Genomic DNA, 22,468 nt, shown 5'->3' with positions numbered 1-22,468 from the left:
GCAGTAAGTTTTTCAGGATTCAGTTTTTCTCACCAACCTTTGGTGTCATTCCGATATGGTTAGTTTAGGATTGTGCTCCAGTCAAAAGATCAATTATATAGTTGTTGTTGTTGTTGTTGTTGTTCTGTTTTTGTTGTGTGTGTGTTTTGTTTTTTTTTTAGGTCTGAGCCATTTATCCCTCTGCTAGAATCAGAGTGGGACAGATTTTTCTAAGGTGCATTGTTTACATGCTGGAGATTTGCATACAAAAAAATGTTAGCACGATTTACTAAGACAAACTGCAGTTAATATTCAAGACCCAAAATGCATACTAACATCATTAAATTTAAATGGTTGTGTATGAGTGTCCACAATTTGATTGGAACTACTTCTAGGATTGTGCTTGCATGTTGGATCATGTAATGGATAATGAATCAGTAGTATGGAGAATTTTATTTCATCAACTGGTTTGTAACTAAGCACAAGTTGTACGATAAATAACATGTCTTCTAGTATTTTGCTATTGGTGGTTTACTATTTAAAAAATAGGTAATTTACCTAATTGTTAAATTGTTATTTACAAAATTATTGTAGCATGGGTCTTAGAAAAAAAAGGCTTTTTTTTCTAAATAATATGCTTCTAGATTGTTCTTGTTTTTATTAATAATATTAATGTCTATTTATTTGTCTTTTATTACAGGATTTATTTATACATGTGGTGGAACTTTAAAAGGACTGAATGGCACTATAGAAAGCCCTGGTTTTCCGTATGGATATCCAAATGGTGCAAACTGTACATGGGTAATAATAGCAGAAGAACGAAATAGAATACAAATTGTTTTTCAGTCATTTGCTCTGGAAGAAGAATATGACTACTTATCCTTATATGATGGACATCCTCATCCTACAAACTTTAGGACAAGGTTAGTGTATTTTGAATGGAAAAATGGACGGAAATATTTAATGGGTAAAAGAAGTTTATTTTACAAAAGATGCTTAACATTTGTGGTGAAATTCAATTATTACTCCTTTAGAAATATATCATCCTATGAACAAATTAGCTCCATAGTCTGACTTCAGAACACTAATAAGTTATCTCTCCAAAAAGTGAATTTAAATTGAATTGTACCCCTTTAGAGTGGTTAAAGATACTTTGATTTTTAAGATTCTTGCCTCACAGTTTCATTCTTTATGGGCATGACTTTTAGTAAAGTGAAAGCATGTAATGCATCTTTCAGTGGTATGTGACCAATTTTAATATACAATAATATGCAAAATATTCAAAATCAATGTTTATAACAGAATACATTAATTTTAGATAATGTGTATAGTTTATAAACTTTAAATATCTGAAAAGTAGATCCTCTTATATCACCAACTGGGACATTCATGATTCTGTCCATACAAACCGAATTATTTATTTTTAAGTTAGTTAATAAAACAGATATGAAAACTAACTGGTACCCTGACTATTTATAAGTGTTTCTTCAGTATTTCATTTTAGGATATATAGGCATAATTTATGCTGTTTGTCAAGAACTCTTTTTAAACATAAACCAATTCTAATTCAAACCAAGAAATTTATTTTTTTTAATTTTTATTTTTACTTTATTTTACTTTACAATACTTTATTGGTTTTGGCATACATTGATATGAATCCACCACAGGTGTACATGAGCTCCCAAACATGAACCCCCCTCCCACCTCCCACCCCACATCATCTCTCCGATCATCCCCATGCACTAGCCCCAAGCATCCTGCATCCTGCATCAAACATAGACTGGCGATTCATTTCTTACATGATAGTATGTATACGTGTTTCAATGCCATTCTCCCAAATCATCCCACCCTCTTCCTCTCCCTCAGAGCCCAAAATCCGCTCTACACATCTGTGTCTCTTTTGCTGTCTCACATACAGGGTCATCATTACCATCTTTCTAAATTCCATATATATGTGTTAGTATACTGTATTGGTGTTTTTCTTTCTGGCTTACTTCACTCTGTATAATCGGCTCCAGTTTCATCCATCTCATCAGAACTGATTCAAATGTATTCTTTTTAATGGCTGAGTAATACTCCATTGTGTATATGTACCACAGCTTTCTTATCCATTCATCTGCTGATGGACATCTAGGTTGTTTCCATGTCCTGGCTATTATAAACAGTGCTGCAATGAACACTGGGGTACATGTGTCTCTTTCAATTCTGGTATCCTCGGTGTGTATGCCCAGCAGTGGGATTGCTGGGTCATAAGGCAGTTCTATTTCCAATTTTTTAAGGAATGTCCACACTGTTCTCCATAGTGGCTGTACTAGTTTGCATTCCCACCAGCAGTGTAAGAGGGTTCCCTTTTCTCCACCCCCTCTCCAGCATTTATTGCTTGCAGACTTTTGGATTGCAGCCATTTTGACTGGTGTGAAGTGGTACCTCATTGTGGTCTTGATTTGCATTTCTCTAATAATGAGTGACGTTGAGCATCTTTTCCTGTGTTTGTTAGCCATCCGTATTCTTCTTTGGAGAAATGTCTAGAGATAAATCCACACACATATGGACACCTTATCTTCGACAAAGGAGGCAAGAATATACAATGGATTAAAAACAATCTCTTTAACAAGTGGTACTGGGAAAACTGGTCAACCACTTGTAAAAGAATGAAACTAGAACACTTTCTAACACCAAACACAAAAATAAACTCAAACTGGATTAAAGATCTAAACATAAGACCAGAAACTATAAAACTCCTAGAGGAGAACATAGGCAAAACACTCTCCGACATAAATCACAGCAGGATCCTCTATGATCCACCTCCCAGAATACTGGAAATAAAAGCAAAAATAAACAAATGGGATCTAATTAAAATTAAAAGCTTCTGCACAACAAAGGAAAATATAAGCAAGGTGAAAAGACAGCCTTTTGAATAGGAGAAAATAATAGCAAATGAAGCAACTGACAAACAACTAATCTCAAAAATATACAAGCAACTTATGCAGCTCAATTCCAGAAAAATAAACGACCCAAACAAAAAATGGGCCAAATAACTAAATAGACATTTCTCCAAACAAACCAAGAAATTTAAAATGTAAGATAATACGTTTCATGTAGTCCTAGATTTTTACCAATGTGTGCATATTTTCCTTAACTGTAGTGTACTGTCTTTATTGTATTCAAAATATTCTAAGCAGATAATTTATAAGAATTAGAAACCCTTACATACTTGACTATGCTTGAGTTATGATTCTATGATTCTGTTACTTTTTATAATAACTGATACTGTGTATTTGACTTTCTGATCTACAGGAATAAGATTATCAACACTAAGTTTTTATACATTCATCGGTCTTCCATATTTTTTGCATTGATTTTTCACATCTTAAATAAAAATTCAGTTGAGTTCAGTTCAGTTCAGTTGCTCAGTCATGTCCGATTCTTTGCAACCCCATGAATCACAGCACGCCAGACCTCCCTGTCCATCACTAACTCTTGGAGTTCACTCAAACTCACGTCCATCGAGTCGGTGATACCATCCAGCCATCTCATCCTCTGTCGTCCCCTTTGCCTCATGCCCCCAATCCCTCCCAGCATCAGAGTCTTTTCCAATGAGACAACTCTTCACATGAGGTGGCCAAAGTACTGGAGTTTCAGCTTTAGCATCATTCCTTCCAAAGAACACCCAAGGCTGATCTCCATTAGAATGGACTGGTTGGATCTCCTTGCAGTCCAAGGGACTCTCAAGAGTCTTATCCAACACCACAGTTCAAAAGCATCAATTCTTTGGTGCTCAGCTTTCTTCACAGTCCAACTCTCACATCTATACATGACCACTGGAAAAACCATAGCCTTGACTAGACAGACCTTTGTTGGCACAGTAATGTCTCTGCTTTTCAATATGCTATCTAGGTTGGTCATAACATATATTATCTTCACTTTTACTAAAAGAACACATCATATATAGGGAAGATATTGGACCAGGAGATAAGTCTTGCATATTAGTGCTAGCTTTGTTGTTCACTGGCTGTTTGAGCAATCCACAGCAGCTATTCTTGCTTAAAATGAAAGGAAGTAATAATAATAATGAAAATCTGTCCATCTCTCTATATTCTTCTGAATATCTCATGAGATAATGTATATGAAACTGCTTCATAAATTATAATCTTTTTAGTACACATTTCAGCTATTTGCAGTCAGAATGACAGTTTAAAATGTCTGGAGTGTTTCCGAACACATTTGTACAAAGAAAATATCAGTAGATTGATTACAGATTAAATTCTATTTTTCTTTCTTTCTTTTCTTTTTTTTCTCTACATTTATTTACTGAAGATTTCTTACTTAATTTCTTATTTCCTTTTACACTGTTAAATTTGTAATATCTATTTATTTCAAATATATACAGTATGGCATATACATCAACAGTGCTATTTCATTGTCATTGCCAATATCATTAAAAGTTCCATATCTTTTATTAATGATGCAGTCAAGATAGTGTGTGTGTGCCTGCCTGCACTAGTGGCAGTGTGTGGGTGTTTGTTTTCACTTAGTGAGGCCATGAAAGAAAATGGAAGATACTTCTTAGACTATCAAGTCAGCTAAATTAATGTAAATAAAACTAGAAGCACAAAAGTTTTGTGTATTTCCTTTACATTAGTAATGTATGCTATTATCATTATGTAAGTATGGAAAAAATAAAATTGTCCAAATGTTATCTAATAGTTTTAATCACTCTACTGAGAATACTGTTTGTACAAGTATCTATCCTCTCTAGATACACTCAAAAATGAGAAAGAAACATTTTTATTTTATCCCCATCCTTTTTTTAAGCAACTGTCACCTCTGGGAAGTTAAATGATGGTAAGACGGGGAAAATAAATTTATTGTTCTCATTCTTTCCTAATCTGTAAATGAGGAATAACAACATTAAATTTACAGAGCTTTTATGAGGAATACAGTGTAATGAAGGTTCAATAAAACAAATCTTAAGCATTTATTAAGTGATTTCCCTGTACCTGACACTATATTTTATAATTGTTACATTTAATTTCTCCCCTGTTTAAATAATGTGAAAACACTCCTATCATCATTTTACAGTTTGGAAACTGGACTTATATTACTTGCCCAAGGTTAACACTGTTAAAAGTAACCAGAGGCAGGATCATCACTGCAATGCAGATTTGTCTGAGTTCTGAGATTAAGCTTATAAATAAATAAATAATTATAAAACAAATTATATATAAGCATGTAGTATATATATATATGGTTTATTAACTAAAGCCTATTTTTTCTTAGCAATATTAGGTAAAATTTAATGAATGAGATAAATTAAAAACAATAAAAAACAACTGAACAGTAGAACATATGGAGAAGGAAATGGCAACCCACTCCAGTGTTCTTGCCTGAAGAATCCCAGGGACGGGGGAGCCTGGAGGGCTGCCGTCTATGGGGTCGCACAGAGTCAGACAAGACTGAAGTGACTTAGCAGCAGCAGCAGTAGAACATATAAAGATATAAACAGAAAGATAAATTATAAGTTTATTCTTGGTATGAGTTTATGTACTCAATTCTAGTACATTCTATATAGAATTTTGGTTATTGTCGGTATATAATATATCTGTTGGTCTTTATGCATAAAGAAATACTGTTGCTAATATTAGAGAACTGGTTTTAATTAGCAGGACTTGGGGCGGGGGGAATGAGTATGTATCCTACAGCTCCTTCCAGACTGTGTTTGTACACAGTCTGCTCTTTGCTTAGAAGCCTAATCTGCTCCTGGCAGTTTGATTCATTTTTGTGTCTGTTCTTTGACTCACTGTTTTCTTGCTTTTTCTTTCTATCACATCCTCACTTAATACATGTCCTTATGGAATGCCTGCTGCTTTCTTGCAGAAACTGATACTTATACATTGTTACTTTCCACGCACTCCAATAGATTTCTGATAAATAGCTTTCTATACTTGCCTTGTAAGAACACAGAAAAGATGATCTGTAGGTCTTATCATTCTTGCTTGTATAAAAGATATATTCAGTTTTGTAATCACAATTTTATTTTTTAAAACTATTTTCTAAACTCCAATTATTGATGATTCTGCTTGTTTTTATCTTATTGTTTTAAAATTTTTTAAATAAAAATTTATATTCCTGGCTGAATTTGATACTTAAACAGCAATGTACCATTGGGAAATTCCTTTATATCTTTAGCTTAAAACAAATTTGGTTGAAAAGAACAGTTGTAAGCTCGGATTACTTTTTATTTTAATACTGTATTTTCTCAACAAGAAAGTTATGTGCTATTGCTTAGTCAGTCAGTCATGTCTGACTCTTTGTGACCCCATGGACTGTGGCCCACCAGGCTCCTCTGTCTATGCGGGTTCTCCAGGCAAGAAACCTGGAGTGGTATCTCATTGTAGGTTTGATTTACATTTCTCTAATAATGAGTGATATTGAGCATCTTTTCATGTGCTTGTTAGCCATCTGTATGTCTTCTTTTGAGAAATGTCTCTTTAGGGTTTTTATCTACTTTTTGATTGGGTTTTTGTTTTTCTGGTATTGAGTTGTATGAGCTGCTTATATATTTTGGAAATTAATTCTTTGTCAGTTGTTTCCTTTGCTATTATTTTCTCCCATTCTGAGGGTTGTCTTTTCACTTTGTTTGTAGTTTCCTTTGCTGTGCAAAAGTTTTTAACTTTAACTACGTCCCACTTGTTTATTTTTGTTTTTATTTCCATTACTCTAGGAGATGGGTCATAGAAGATCTTGCTTTGATTTATGTCATTGAGTATTCTGCCTTTGTTTTCTCTAAGAGTTTAATAGTTTCTGGTCTTACATTTAGGTCTTTAATCTGTTTTGAATTTAACTTTGTGTATGGCATTAGGTAGTGTTTTAATTTAATAATTCTTTTGCATGTAGATGTCTAGTTTTCCCAGCACCACTTACTGAAGAGGCTATCTTTGCCCCATTGTATAATCTTGTCTCCTTTATCAAAAATAAGGTACCTGTAGGTGTGTGGGTTTATATCTGGGTTCTCTATCTCGTTCCATTGGCCTATGTTTCTGTTTTTACTCCATACTATTTTGATGACTGTAGCTTTGTAATTTAGTCTGAAGTCAGAAAGGTTGATTCCTCCAACTCCATTCTTCTTCCCAGGACTGTTTTGGCTATTTGGAGTCTTGTGTTTCCATATGAATTGTGAACATTTTTGTTCTAGTTCTGTGATAAATATCATTGGTTATTTGATAGGGATTGCATCCATCTGTTTATGTAGTCTTTGATTTCTTTTATCAGTGTTTTATAGTTTTCTGTGTAGTGGTCAATGGAAACTTGCTGTAAGATTAGGGAACTCAAACAGGGGCTCTGCAACAGGCTGAAGGGTCAGATGAGGAGAGAGATGGGTGGGAGGTCCAGGAGGGAGGGGATGTGGGTGTACCTATGGCTGATTCATATTGATGTATGATAGAAAACCACAAAATTCTGTAAAGCAATTATCCTTCAATTAAAGTATTTAAAAACCAATTTAAAAAAATAATAATACTGGAGTGGGTGGCCATGCCCTCCTCTAGGGGAATCTTCCCAACCCAGGGATCAAACCCAGGTCTCTCACATTGCAGGTGCATTCTTTACCATCTGAGCCACCAGGGAAGCCCAAGAAAGTTATAGCAAGAGGTAAAAAGAAAAAACAAATCACTCAATCTCATAAAATAGAGACAGATATATTCATATATATAGGTCCATACTATGTATATTATGTTCACATTTAATCTCCTCGCAATAATATGTACATAAATTCACGTGACTAGAATTTTTATATGCATCGAGTTTAGTGGCTGTTCATCTTATTATATGCATGATTATTTAATTATTCTATTATAAAATATTTTGTTTTTTCCTTTCATAATTAATTCAGATATAAGCATTAGGATTAATTCAGACAACAAGCTCACATCATGAACCCTAGATGAAAAGAATTCTGGAAAAAGAACATTTCATTCTAACCTCAATCATGAAAAGTGGCAAAGAGAACGCTCAGAATCAGTCACATGACAGAACATGTCATAGCATCAAAGTATTTTATTCACATATTTTACTATTAATTTCAGTTTTAAGAATGCTTATTTCTCTAAATAAATTGTTTGTTTGTAATTGAAAGAATAAGTGTGTAATTTAAGAAGAAAAAAAGTTTATGTTGTGGCCGCTGCTACACACCATGACCATCACATGAGGATAACTCTCTCCAGTGTTTTTAATGACAGCTTTAGAAATTATTTATACTTCAGATATTTATTTGTAAACTTATTTTAAAATTTTCATGGAAGATATGTTTCTATTCTTTCACTGTGAGCCTATGTATGTCCTTAAAACTAAATGAGAAAAATTGAAAGCATATTATAATGTAAATAATAACAAAAGTAGTAATGTGTTGATATAAATTCAATGAGTATCATACAGAATCTAAATGATAAAAAATTGTATTCTAGTGCTGAAGGGCATAAAGTTGGAAAATGAAGATCCATACTATATTCAATGTTAAAATGACTAAATTTTATAAAGCTCTCATTCTTTGGAATCAAAATACAGAATTATCAAAAACTCCTAAAGTATTTTGGGTTATTTGGAAAAACAATATAGTACTTGGTCAAACTATCACATAGAAATTACAAGGAAAATATTTAAGTATAAGAAAAAAGTTTAAGCTGCAAAATTAGAATGTACAATAAAAAGTAATAATTAGAATGTGGTATTGGCTGATGTAAGAGTAGAAGATATTTGGAACAAATTTTAGATGAATTCAGAGAAATAGGAGATTATATCACACAAGATACTAATATAAATATGAGAAATATTTCCTATCATTATAATACATGACAAAAGTTTTAAAGAAATAGATAAGATATGGTTCCATGAATAAAAACATTTTCTGAGATCAAAATATACTCCAAATGAAATAAATATTTAAAGAATTATCAGTTCAGTTCAGTTCAGTCGCTCAGTCGTGTCCGACTCTTTGTGACCCCATGAATTGCAGCACGCCAGGCCTCCCTGTCCATCACCAATTCCTGGAGTTCATTCAGACTCATGTCCATCGAGTCAGTGATGCCATCCAGCCATCTCATCCTCTGTCGTCCCCTTCTCCTCCTGCCCCCAATCCCTCCCAGCATCAGAGTCTTTTCCAGTGAGTCAACTCTTTGCATGAGGTGGCCAAAGTACTGGAGTTTCAGCTTTAGCATCATTCCTTCCAAAGAAATCCCAGGGTTGATCTCCTTCAGAATGGACTGATTGGATCTCCTTGCAGTCCAAGGGACTCTCAAGAGTCTTCTCCAACACCACAGTTCAAAAGCATCAATTCTTTGGTGCTCAGCCTTCTTCACAGTCCAACTCTCACATCCATACATGACTGGAAAAACCATAGCCTTGACTAGAAGGACCTTGGTCGGCAAAGTAATGTCTCTGCTTTTGAATATACCATCTAGGTTGGTCATAACTTTTCTTCCAAGGAGTAAGCATCTTTTAATTTCATGGCTGCAGTCACCATCTGCAGTGATTTTGGAGCCCCCCAAAATAAAGTCTGACAGAAGAAATAAAAATTTGACATTATATATACATACTCACATATATATATATACAAATAAATATGAGATACAACATTTTGATGTGCTTAATAGAAAAAATTTTTAGAAAGTAATATGAAATTTATAATATATATAGAAATATACAAAATATGAACAGTGAGTTCATAAAGAAAAAATGTTAAAAAGCTAATATACAGTAAAAAATATAAGAATAAATATTTCTAGTGATTTCAAAAAATAAATGAAAGAAACTATGTAAAAATTTTCAAACAGAAAATTGTCTAAGACCTGAAAAACTGCAAACACTCTCAGTGAAGATATCCTGGTATTTTCATGCCTGACTAATGGGAATATAAGTGTGTGTATGATTTCTGAAAGATAACAAATTATCAAAAGTATTTACTCTTAAACTTTATAAATAGCTGTCTCTCAAGTTATATACATATTTTCTTTGCTGTTTTCTTTAGCAAAATCATGAATGTTTAAATATAGAGGTTAATTAATAAGCAAAGGAGTAAATGTAGCAATTAGAAAACAAGTTTTATAAGAATAAATATGGATGGGGAGCTTCCAGATGGCACCAGTGGTAAAAAATTCACCTGCCTTTGCAGGAGACATAAGAGACATGGATTTGATCCCTAGGTCAGGAGGAGGACAGGGCAACTCGCTCCTATATTCTTGCCTGGAGAATCCCATGGACAGAGAAGACTGGCGGGCTTTAGTCCATAGGGTCACAAAGAGTCAGACATGACTGAAGTGACTTAGCAAACACAAAGGTTCATGACATATTACCAGCTAGAGTAAAAAATAGATTTCAAAACAGTAGATATAATAATGTAATGAGATAGCTTGTACATGTTGTATCTGTGTGTCTTTGTGTATTTGTGAACTGAAGGATTTATTACAAAATGGTAACTATGGTCATCTCATGGTAATGGAGTTAAGAGGATTTTTTTCTTTTTATGCTAGCCCTTGATTTCTAAGACACTTTACTTTTAATATCTAGTGACATTAGAAAAAACATATTCTGGTTTGTTTATATCTCATCTAAATTTCAAGAATATTTCCCACTGCATATCACTTAATGATTTAGTTTGAATTTTAAACTGGAAGAGATGAATATTAATATAAAAAAAAATGGAACATTGACTAATTTCACACTTAATAAGTTAGACTTTCAAATGAATCAGAACCATAAAATGAAACTTCATATTTGCAATTTTCAAATTTACAATCTGTTATCATACTAAAATAATAATGAAAAAACAATTGTGAAGAAAAAAGTACTTTTTAAAGTTAAAAATTATACAGTAAATAATTGTGTGTATATCTAAATTAATCTTTTTCTAAACAATTCTTTTATTGTCCAGATAATAGCCCTATATCAAGAAGCAAACTGAAAATGTACATATATATAGCATATATATATATATGTGTGTGTGTGTGTGTGTGTGTGTGTGTGTGTGTGTACATCTTGTTCTTGATGTCGACTAAAGGAGAAAACATTGAATATTTTGAATTGTTTAAATTAATAAATGCTATTAAAGGTCAGACTTTAAAATTGTGGCACACATTTGCCACAGCTCAATATACAGATCTTCAGTGGTAGAATTAAGTAAAATGTGACAAAATATACCCATTAACCCACACTCTTATGAATATATAAACATTTTCATAACCCCAGAAAATTCTATAGTTTTCCTTTCTAGGCAATGTCTATCTTCACAAGCAACTACTCTACTAATTTGTTTCATCAAGAATTACTTTTACCCTTTCTAAATATTCATATAAATTAAATGTTACAATATGTATTGCTTTCTTTTTTGATCTTTTTCACTCAGCATGATGTTTTTGAGATTCATCCACATTGTTTTTGCCAACAGCTTGTTCCATCTTATTGTTGAGCAACATTTTATGAATTGTTCATTGTCTGTGTAAAGATACAATGAACATTCATACATAAGTTTTTATATGGATCCATTTTCATTTGTCTTAGGTAAATATCTAATAAGGAAATTGTTGAGTTACTGGGTTAATATATTTTTAACTTCATTTTAAACACTCGTAATCAGCTTTCCAAAGTCATTGACCTATTTTTACTACACCATGAACATATGGAAGTTTTGATTGTTTCACATCTTCAACAACATTTGAGATCAGTCTTAATAGTGATTTTATTTTTCATCTCTGTTATAACTAATGAATCTTTTCTTATGTGTTTACTGATCATTTATTGATATATCCTATAAAAAGTTTCCTGTTTTTTAACTAGGTGCTTCATTTGTCTTTATAATTGTAATTTGTATACTTACACAATCTTTATACCATGTTTTACAAACATATACATTACAAATGTTTTCTTTCAACCTATGATTGCGTTTTCATTTTCTTTCACTTTCTTTAGCTGGAATTTTTAATTTTGACAAAGTTCAATTTAAATAACATTTATATGTTTTAGTGCTTTCTAAGTAGTCTGACAAATATTTGCTTATCCAAAGATGGAAAGATATTCTTCTGCAATTTTTCTGAAGCTTCAAAATTATGCTGCTGCTAAGTAGCTTCAGTCGTGTCCGACTCTGTGCAACCCCAGAGATGGCAGCCCACCAGGCTCCCCTGTCCCTAAGATTCTCCAGGCAAGAACACTGGAGTGGGTTGCCATTTCCTTCTCAAAACTATAGACTTGGTTTTTAGGTCAATGATCAATCTTAACCAATTCAAAAGCATGGAGAAGTCTAAGTTCATTTCTAGTCTATGTGGCTATTATACTAAACAAGAATGAACATGGCTTATGTTTCAAAGAATCTTCAAAATGACAACCAAATAAATCATGTGTTCCATCTGGCTGCTTCTGAGTACAGTTAAGATTAAGCATATTTTAAGTAGTTTTTAAAACATGACTGCTTGATTAAACAGATTTTGCTAGAGAAATTCCTGTCACATTTTTCTCCCTATCTCTATGATAAGGAGAGATACCTCTTGACTTTTTTACTACTTAGTGTGATTATCTATAATCAATTTATCCTTTTGTACATAGACACAAGATACACTTCATTCTTGTTGTTAAATTCTCTGAACTTCATTTATCTCCTTATTGTTATTGAATATCAAAGATTCACCCAGCATTTTTTCCCAGTATACTGAGGGATAGTTATAAAATATGTAATACTTTGTCACTATTTATTGTTTATTTTATAGATTTGCTGGGTTCCTGACATAACCATAGAATTCACAAGCCTAAAGGACATAATCAAGGAATAGAAATTAGAATGAATAAACAAAAATCTATAGCTAGAATTCCTACTTGTGTAATTGGTAGACTTCCTCCTTCCTAAAATGCTGTTGGTGTCCCCATAAATGTTCTTGAGCAGTCAGTATAGTTCTCTTTTTACATGAGTAATCTTTTCTCTTTTCTTTTTCTTCTCTTTGCTTCCTAAATTTCTCATATAACCTTTTAATATTCATGTTAATATCTCTTCATTCTAATTGCTGCTCCTCTCAGTGCAAGACAGTGATCTGTCTCCTTTCTTGTAGGTATACTGTTGAGGGAGAAAACAACTTTCCCACAAAAATCAGAAAGTGGCTAAATGACTTGCTAGCCCATAAAAACAAATGGCCATAGAGTATACTCTATGGCAGTGCACTACACTGATTTAACTGTACTCCTAAGTCCCTGTGTCCAGAAACATTTGAATGAGAGTAGTGCAACCCAGGAGAAGGCAATGGCACCCCACTCCAGCACTATTGCCTGAAAAATCCCATGGATGGAGGAGCCTGGTAGGCTGCAGTCCATGGGGTCCATAAGAGTCCCACGACTGAGCGACTTCACTTTCACTTTTCACTTTCATGCATTGGAGAAGGAAATGGCAACCCACTCCAGTGTTCTTGCCTGGAGAATCCCAGGGATGGTGGAGCCTGATGGGCTGCTGTCTATAGGGTCGCACAGAGTCAGACACAACTAAAACGACTTAGCAGCAGCAGCAGCAGCAACCATACAACCCAATCCAATTTATTGTCTCTGAAGATTTCCACCTTGAGAGATAGAACCAGTCCTTGTATACTGATTATCTCTCTTGTGTAATACAATGTCTATGAAATGCAGATACTTTATTGCCTGACTTACTGGAATAGAGTATGTGTTTGTGTGTATGTGTGAATGTGGTAATTACATGTGTGATATTAACAACTGTATATTCAATAAATAAAGAGAAATAATAACATATTTTTCTCATTTATCTATTATATTAATGAGATCCAAATGACATGTATTTTGATTACTGTTAATCCAGCTATGATCTTAGTAATTGTCTTGTAGAGAAAATACAGATTACATAAAACACAGAAATTGAGGATAGAAATGGGTTTTTCTATGAACGAGCTTGGAACAGTTGTTATGTTGTGGCTAGTATTCTCCTCCCCCAAATTTTAATTTACTTAAGATATATTGCATTGCCATAGGGCATACAAGTAATTTTTTAAAATGGCAATTAAAATTTTGATGCACCGTAGGCAGTTAATGATTCTTCTCCTTAGATATCATTCTTTACTTTGGAACATTCAAATTAATGATTGGAGAGCTCTCAAGGACAGACAGGGTTTCTAGAACTTTTTGTCAACATAAAAGACTCTTTCAAATCTGAGTAAGGCAAGGATTCACGAGTATACACAATCATTTGTTGTTTGTACTAGGCACATTGCCAAAAAGAATTAAGGTGGCTTTTATTAAAGAAACAGACTAAATTAAACCATTAAAACATGGATTAAAACAAAAAAGATGCCACCATCAAGTTTAACTATGTTCATTGGATTATATTTATTCAATCTTTTATAGCAAATCTATAAAAGGTTTACTTCCATTAGTCTGTTTTCAGTAAAACAGCACTGATATGTCATTAACTAACAGTATTTCTTATGCAAGTATCTTATTCTTCACAAACATTCATTTTTATCTCTAAATGGCATATCAAAAGTCCCGTATCTCTCCCAGAGAGCAACTCAATGTTATAATAAATTAAATTTGTTATAACTAAAATTTTCATTTAGCAATGCAAAATCTTGAATAAAAATTTTAGATTAGGCATCCAGATTAACTCTTTTTGAATCACTTAAGATTTTTAATATATGTATTAAATATTTTTAATATATGTAATATATGGGTATTACAAATTAACATTTTCTGAATATACCAGTTATATCAGGCTATTTTTATATGCAACTGTTATAACATTATTTCAGATATTCTTCCTAGTACTTCTATTATACAGATGAGAAACAGTTCAGAAATACCAATAACATTAACAAGATAAAAAAATTAGGTTTCCAAGAGATTGAAGTTGAATATAAAGGGGTTAAAGCATAGCTCATTGGTTACATTTATTTTTATTTTTCAATTATACCATTTTTGAATGATGGATGAGAAGATTTACTTTAAATTAGACAACTATAGAATCAGGTAAGTTTACTAACCATTTATTTTATTATTTTTTTTATTAAATCTAACTTAAAAGGTCAAGAGCATTAAAGGGTATAAGGAAAGGACCCATATTTGTATCAGGATCCACTTTTAAAAAAATTACCCTTTTGCTATTATGACATAACATACATCCAAAGCAAATTTGTGTCATAAAATGATTGTATCAAAGACAACTAATCTTTCATAGATGTTTAAATTTGACGCTCTTAATATACCTAGAAGACATTGAGCCTTCATAGAAAAATGATTGTTTATCAAATAAAATATATATATAATTAAGTGCATGGTTATCACTTTCTAGAAGACATTTTTATTCTATCTATACATGGTACTTCTTTAAAAAATCACTACTTAACTACATATAAATTCAAAAGTGGTATTTAACAAATCTTTAACTTACATTGATTTATAAATATTATAATAGTAATTTGGAAAGAAACTTTGGAAAGAAAAAGAAACTTGATTTAAAGGATTCAAGAAATATAATTATTTTCTAAATAATCTTCCTCACTAAATGCAGATTTAAAGCCACTAATATTAGAAAATGTCAGTGACCATAAATTTGTACAAATGCATATATGAAATATAAGGACTTTTCAAAAATCGATGGCAAGATCTGATAATAAAACCTTATCTTCAAATTCCATATATTAAAAATAAATAGTGTACATATATTTCTTTAAAAATTTGCTTCTTTTAGGTATTTACAGTTCAAAAATAAAATTTCAGGAGATTGCCATGTATGTTACACTTCTCTTGGTGGATAGAAGGGCTAAAATATGCATAGAATATGAAACCTTGCCATGAAAGCTACCAATATGTTTGCAATATGTTTTCTTCACCTACAAGAACCAATCAGAGCAACCTCATTTCATTCATTTTTAAATAATAATTTATAGTTACAAAAATCAAATATTTTGGGGGTGAGATGTGATCATTGGAAAAGCCTCAACTGAAAAGAAAATTAATATTAATCAACCCATTGCCACACTATATCTATTGTTATACTGATACTGTTTGATGTGTCAATTTGAATTTCCATATAAATTTCCTATATTCATTGTATGCTTTTAAAATATATATTTACATATACAAATATATAACTCTAAAACATATAGATTATGAAGCATTATATTAGCATGAACACCAATAAGCCTACAACTTGACAAAGACCATCAGAATATTTCTTTATTTCTTATCCATCCCTGGTCTTACTCTGATTTCTCGCCAGGAACAAGCATTTCCATATTATGGCCATTATTTTCTCAAATTTTTACAGAAAAATGATTTAATTATGCATGCATGTATCCTTAAACAACAGAAAGTTTAATTTTTCTTATTTGCAAGTTTTGTAAAATATATATCATACTGTTATAGTTTTCTGAGACTCGTTTTTTGACTCCACATAACGTTTCTAAGAGTCATCCATGTTTTGGTCTCTTGCTTTAGTTTATCCATTTTCACTCATCTTTATTCAATCTTATGCATATATTACACTTCACTTAGAAATATAATGCACTATATTGGTTTGTTTTCTCAAAGATAGTTTATATTGCCTTTAGTTTTGCTATTACAAATAATACAACTATGACAAATTTGTATATATTTTCTAGTACAGAGGGTGAGAAATCCTCTCAGATCCCAGAAAAGGGCTAGTTCAATGTATACAGAAGACACAATTGTTTAAATTTACTCACATTCCCATAATGCAAATTGCTTTCCCAAGTGTCCATGCTACTCTACAATATCACTGATAATATATAATGATAAATTATAACTGACAACATCTTCATATTGGAATATGTCAACATGGAATAGTTGACATGTCAACAATATGAAATAGTCAACATGATTTTTTCAAGGATTTTAATTTTTGATAATTTATTGGGTATAAAATGTTGTCTCATGGCTTGAATTTGTGTTTTTCTGATTGAAATAAACCTTTCTTTAGTTTTATGTGCCACTCCTGAGGGTTTGGATTTAAGTAAGGTAGGAGGAAAAAAACATGAGTCAAGGAAAATTCTAGATTTTATTGTCATAAGAACGTGAAGAAAAAAATCTAGTTATATTTTTCTGGATGAAGAAGATAGACAATGATCATGTTGGGGTGGAGGTGGAAATAGGACTTTGGTTTGATCATGTTAATTTCTAGGTCTATTAGGCATACTACTTTTTCCCTTTCATTAGGCACACAAGTAGCAATGTCAAGTGAGTATTTAGATACACAATCATGGAGTTAATGGGAGAAGGAACCAATGTGAAAGCAAAGTGTTGGACAAGAATGCGTTGGGAAAGAGTGAGAAAATACCTGAGGACTGAAGTATGACATTTCAGGTATAGAGAACATGTAAGTCAGGAAAAAGCAACAGAGGAGGATTAAAAGACAGAGGCCAGGGAAGTTAGAGGAAATCAAGTGAGTGGTATCTTGGGAGCAAAGAAAGCAAAAGGAGGCACAATGAGCATCTATGACACATGCTGATGTCAAGCCTTCCTCAAGTTCAATGAGAGTCAGGAATTGCCCATTGGAATGTCAAAAAAGTTACTTTTTTCAGCAGCATTGAGGGCAAAAGTCAGATTGAACTGGATTGGTTCAGGAGAGAATGGGAAGAAACAAAATGGAAACAATTATAGACCAATGTGTATACAATGAAATTCTAATGTAGAATTTACAAAAACAAGATATAGTTCAGAGGGAAATGTGGAAATAACAGAATTCATTTTAATTTTATATATACTTTTCAATCTATATTTATCTAATGGGAGATATTCATGTTCACGTTTCAGGATAATAGGAATAATTCCATAAAGAAGAAATTTTAATGATGAAGAAAGAAAAACAGTTGCTAGAATATATTCATAAACGAGAGGAGATATAGTGTCCAGTGCACAGGTGAGGGAGCAGACTCAAGGAGGATAAGAAATTCATTCTCAAGAACATACTTTCTTAGCAATTACATTACATGATGACACCTCATATGGATGTTCAGAAGTATGTCTTTTTTGTGGCCTGAAGAGCTTTCTGCTGGTTCAAGTCTGTGTTAAGGCTCAAAGTTATTTTTAATCCTGGCTTGTGATGACTTGGCAATATAATTACCACAATAATTTAGTAAGACTGTGGTCTTTGAGTTTTATCTGTCACCAATTATATTCAAAGCTTTGACTTTTATTTTCTAAACATAATTCTATTTTTTTTTAAATTAATTTATTTATTTTTAATTTTTACTTTACAATTCTGTATTGGTTTTGGCATAGATTGACATGAATCCATCACAGGTGTACATGCATTCCCAAACATGTTTGGGAATGCATGTAAACATAATTCTAAATTAGGATTGATTTATTTTTCCTCATTGCCTTTTTTTGGTCTCTCTCACAAATTCTTGGTGGCTATCATGAAACCAAATGAAACATGAGAATTCTGTGTAAAGATGGTACCCTTAATCTCACTATTATTTAAAAATTTGAGGCCCTTGCTCTTTAATCCTTTTTCAATCTTTTTAATATTGATATTTGTATCCAGAAGAAGTTGGCTGTTCCAGTTATAGGATGTTGTTATCTCTAAACTCTCTTTCCTTTGATCTCTGCTTAAAAACCGGCCAAATATAGCCCAAATCCTTTTTTGCAATATAGATGTATATTGTAGTATATTTGTAAAGGCAAATCATTTACAATGTATTTCTAAAGGAAGGCAATTTTGCACATCACTTTCTAGCTTTTTAAGCCACTTTCTGTAGAATGAAAAGCTGAATAAGCTCATGATAAGCCCTCAAAGTCAAATACTTTACCAAAATCTGTGCCACAGCCTAAAATAGATGTTTATATTTCTAGCATGTGATGTCTATTTCCTCAAAATCCATTGCCGACTGCTAAGCAAATTGTACCTATTTTACACTTTTATTGTGGCACTGTAACACGTAAATAGCTATTCCACAAATATTTTATAAATAAGCAGATGAGTAGCCAAAAAAGGATAGAAAATTATTCTAGTTTTAACACAATGTTAGTTATAAAAATGACTATATGATAACCTAGTTTAAAAATAGCAAGATGTCACCAGAAAGTCATATGTATGTTTTTCAAAATGATATAGTCTTTTCTAGTTCAGATAGACTGCTGTTCTTCAGTCACTAAGTCATGTCCAACTCTTTGTGATGCCATGGACTACAGCATGCCAGATTCCTCAGTCCTCCACCATTTCCTGGAGTTTGCTCAAATTCATGCCCATTGAGTGGGTAATGCTATCTAACCATCTCGTTATCTGCCTCCCCTTTCTCCTTTTGCCTTCAATCTTTTCCAGGATCAGGGTCTTTTCCAATGGGTCAGCCCTTTGCATCAGGTAGCCAAAGTACTGGAGATTTAGCACCAGTCCTTCCAAAGAATATTCAGTTTTTATTTCCTTTAGGATTGACTGGTTTGATCTCTTTGTAGTCCAAGGGACTCTCAAGGGTCTTTTCCAACACCACAATTAGAAAGATCAATTCTTCAGCACTCAGCCTTCTCTATTGTCCAACTCTCACATTTGTACCTGATTACCAGATAAAAGGGGCTTCCCTGGTGGCTCAGATAGTAAAGAATTCGCCTGCAACACAGGAGACCCAGGTTTGACCCCTGGGTTGGGAAGATCCCCTGGAGGAGGGCAGGGCCATCCACCCCAGTATTCTTGCCTGGAGAATTCCATGGACAGAGGAGCCTGGCAGGCTACAGTCCATGGGGTCTCAAAGAGTCAGACACAACTGAGCAACTAACACACACACACACTGGAAAAGAACATAGGTTTGACTACATGGATCTTTATCAATAAAGTGATACCTCTGCTTTTTAATACGCTATCTAGCTTTGTCATAGATTTCCTTCCTAGGAGCAAGTGTCTTTTAATCTCATGACTGCAGTTGCCACACATAGTGATTTGGGAGCCCAAGAAAAGAAAATCTGTCACTGCTTCCAGTTTTTCCCCTTCTATTTGCCATGAACTGATAGGATCAGATGCCATGATCTTTGCTTTTTTAATGTTGAGTTTCGAGTCAGCTTTTTCACTCTCTTCTTTCACCCTCATCAAGAGGTTCTTTAGTTTCTCTTCATTTTCTGTCATTAGAGTGGTATCATCTGCATATTTGAGGTTGTTCATATTTCTACCAGCAATCGTGATTCCAGCTTTTGATTCATGCAGCCTCGCATTTCACATGATGCCATCTGCATGTAATTTAAATATGCAGAGTAACAGTTTATAGCCTTGTTGTACTGCTATCCATGTTTGGAACCAGTCAGTTGTTCCATGTCTGGTTATGTTTCTTCTTGACCCAGATACAGGTTTCTTAGGAGACAGGTAAGGTGATCTGATACTCCCTTCACTTCAAGAATTTTTTTTACAGTTTGTTGTGATCCACCCAGTCAAAGGCTTTAGAGTAGTCAACGAAACAAAAGTAGGTGTTTTTTCTGGAACTCCCTTGCTTTATGCATGATCCAACAAGTGTCGGCAATTTGATCTCTGGTTCCTCTGCCTCTTCGAAGTCCAGGTTGTACTTGGCAAGTTTTCCATTTACGTATTGCTAAAGCCTAGCTTGAATGATTTTGAGCATATGAAATTAGCACAATTGCATGGTAGTAGTTCAATCCCTGGGTCGGGAAGATCCCCTGGAGACGGAAATGGCAACCCACTCCAGTATTCTTGCCTGGAGAATCCCATGGAAGGAGAAGCCTAGTAGGTTATAGTCCATGGGGTTGCAAAGAGTCAGACACGACTGAGCGACTTCACCTCACCTCATGAACATTCTTTGGTCTTGCCCTTCTTTGAAATGGAATAAAAACTGCCCTTTTCCAGTCCTGTAGCCACTGCTGAGTTTTCCAAATTTTCTGGCATAAGGAGTACAGCACTTTCACATCACCATCTTTTAGGATTTGAAATAGCTCAGCTGTAATTCCATCACTTCCACTAGCTTTGTTCCTAATGCTTCCTAAGGCCCACTTGACTTCACACTTCAGGACATCTGACTCTAGGTGAATGACCACACCATTGTGGTTATCTAAGTATTTTGCCACCTCTTCATAAACTCTTCTGCTTCTGTTAGGTCCTTATACTTTCTATGCTTTATTATGCCCATCTTTGCATGAAATGTTCCCTTGATATATCCAATTTATTGAAGAAATCTTGTCTTTCCCATTCTGTTCTTTTCCTCTATTTCTTTGCATTGTTCATTTAAGGCTTTTTTGTTGCTCCATGCTATTTTCTTGGACTCTGTGGTCATTTGGGTATATCTTTCCCTTTCTCCCCTGATTTTTGCTTCTATTCTTTCCTCAGCTATTGCTAAGATCTCCTCAGACAATTATTTGCCTTCTTACATTTCTTTCTTTGGAGGATGGTTTTGGTCACCACCTCCTGTACAATGTTACAAACCTTGCTCCACAAGTTCTTTAGGCACTTGGTCTACCAGATCTAATCCCTTGAATTTATTCATCATCCCCACTGTATAATCATAAGGGATTTGATTTGGGTTACACCTGAATGGGTTAGTGTTTTTCCCTACTTTCTTATATTTAAGCCTGAATTTTGAAAGAAGGAGCTCATGATCTGAGTCACAGTTGGCTCCAGTTCTTATTTTTACTGACTATATGGAACTTCTCCATTTTTGGCTATAAAGAATACACTCAATCTAATTTCAATATTGACCATCTGGTGATATCCATGTGTAGAGTTATCTCTTGGGTTGTTGGCAAAGGGTGTTTGCTATGACCAGTGTGTTCTCTTGACAAAATTCTGTTAGCTTTGTCCTGCTTCATTTTGTATTCCAAGGTCAAACTTCCCTGTTATTCTAGGAATCTCTTGACTTCCCACTTTTGCATTTTAATCCCCTATCGTGAAAAGTATATCTTTTTTTTTTTTTTTTTGGTGTTCTAGAATCTGTTGCAGGTCTTCATAGAAACATAAATTCACCCATTCCCATTCATTTTAGTTCATTGATTCCTAAGATGTCCAAGTTCAATCTTACCATCTCCTACTTGACCACACAACCAATTTACCTTCATTCATGGACCTAACATTTCATGTACCTATGCAATATTGTTCTTTACAGCTCTGGAATTTAATTCCACCACCAGACACATCCACAACTAAGCATCATTTCTACTTTGATCCAGCTGCTTCATTCTTTTTAATTTACTAGTAATTGCCCTCTACTCTTCCCTAGTAGCATATTGGATACCTTCTGACCTCAGGGCCTCATCTTCTAGTGCTCTATGTTTGCCTTTTCATACTATTCATGGGGTTCTCAAGGCAAGAGTATTGGAGTGAGTTGTCATTTCCTCCTCTGGTGGACCATGTTTAGTCAGAACTCTTTACTATGACCCATCCATCTTGGGTGCCCTGGCACATTATGGCTCATAGGTTCCATGAGTTACACAAGCTTCTTCACCATGACAAGGCTGTGATCCATGAGGCAAACAGATAGACTGACAGCATATCAATTACTTT

At 33.6% G+C, this 22,468-nt stretch overlaps 1 protein-coding gene across 3 annotated transcripts in view; it reads left to right on the top strand.

Moving 5' to 3' along the window:
• The window catches only part of LOC120860724 (CUB and sushi domain-containing protein 3), a 1,429,922-nt gene that overhangs the window by 170,041 nt on the left and 1,237,413 nt on the right, over positions 1–22,468 (top strand). For all 3 annotated transcript variants that reach the window (XM_040236474.1, XM_040236473.1, XM_040236472.1), the window contains exon 2: positions 680–902. In XM_040236474.1, the coding sequence (XP_040092408.1) occupies positions 680–902 (223 nt within the window). The remainder of the gene's footprint in view (positions 1–679; positions 903–22,468) is intronic.

Source organism: Oryx dammah, unplaced genomic scaffold, assembly GCF_014754425.2.
Source record: "Oryx dammah isolate SB20612 unplaced genomic scaffold, SCBI_Odam_1.1 HiC_scaffold_11164, whole genome shotgun sequence".
Classification (NCBI taxonomy): Eukaryota; Metazoa; Chordata; class Mammalia; order Artiodactyla; family Bovidae; genus Oryx; species Oryx dammah.
The sequence above is the reverse complement of the archived record's forward strand: the minus strand, read 5'-3'. Positions and strand labels throughout refer to the sequence as shown.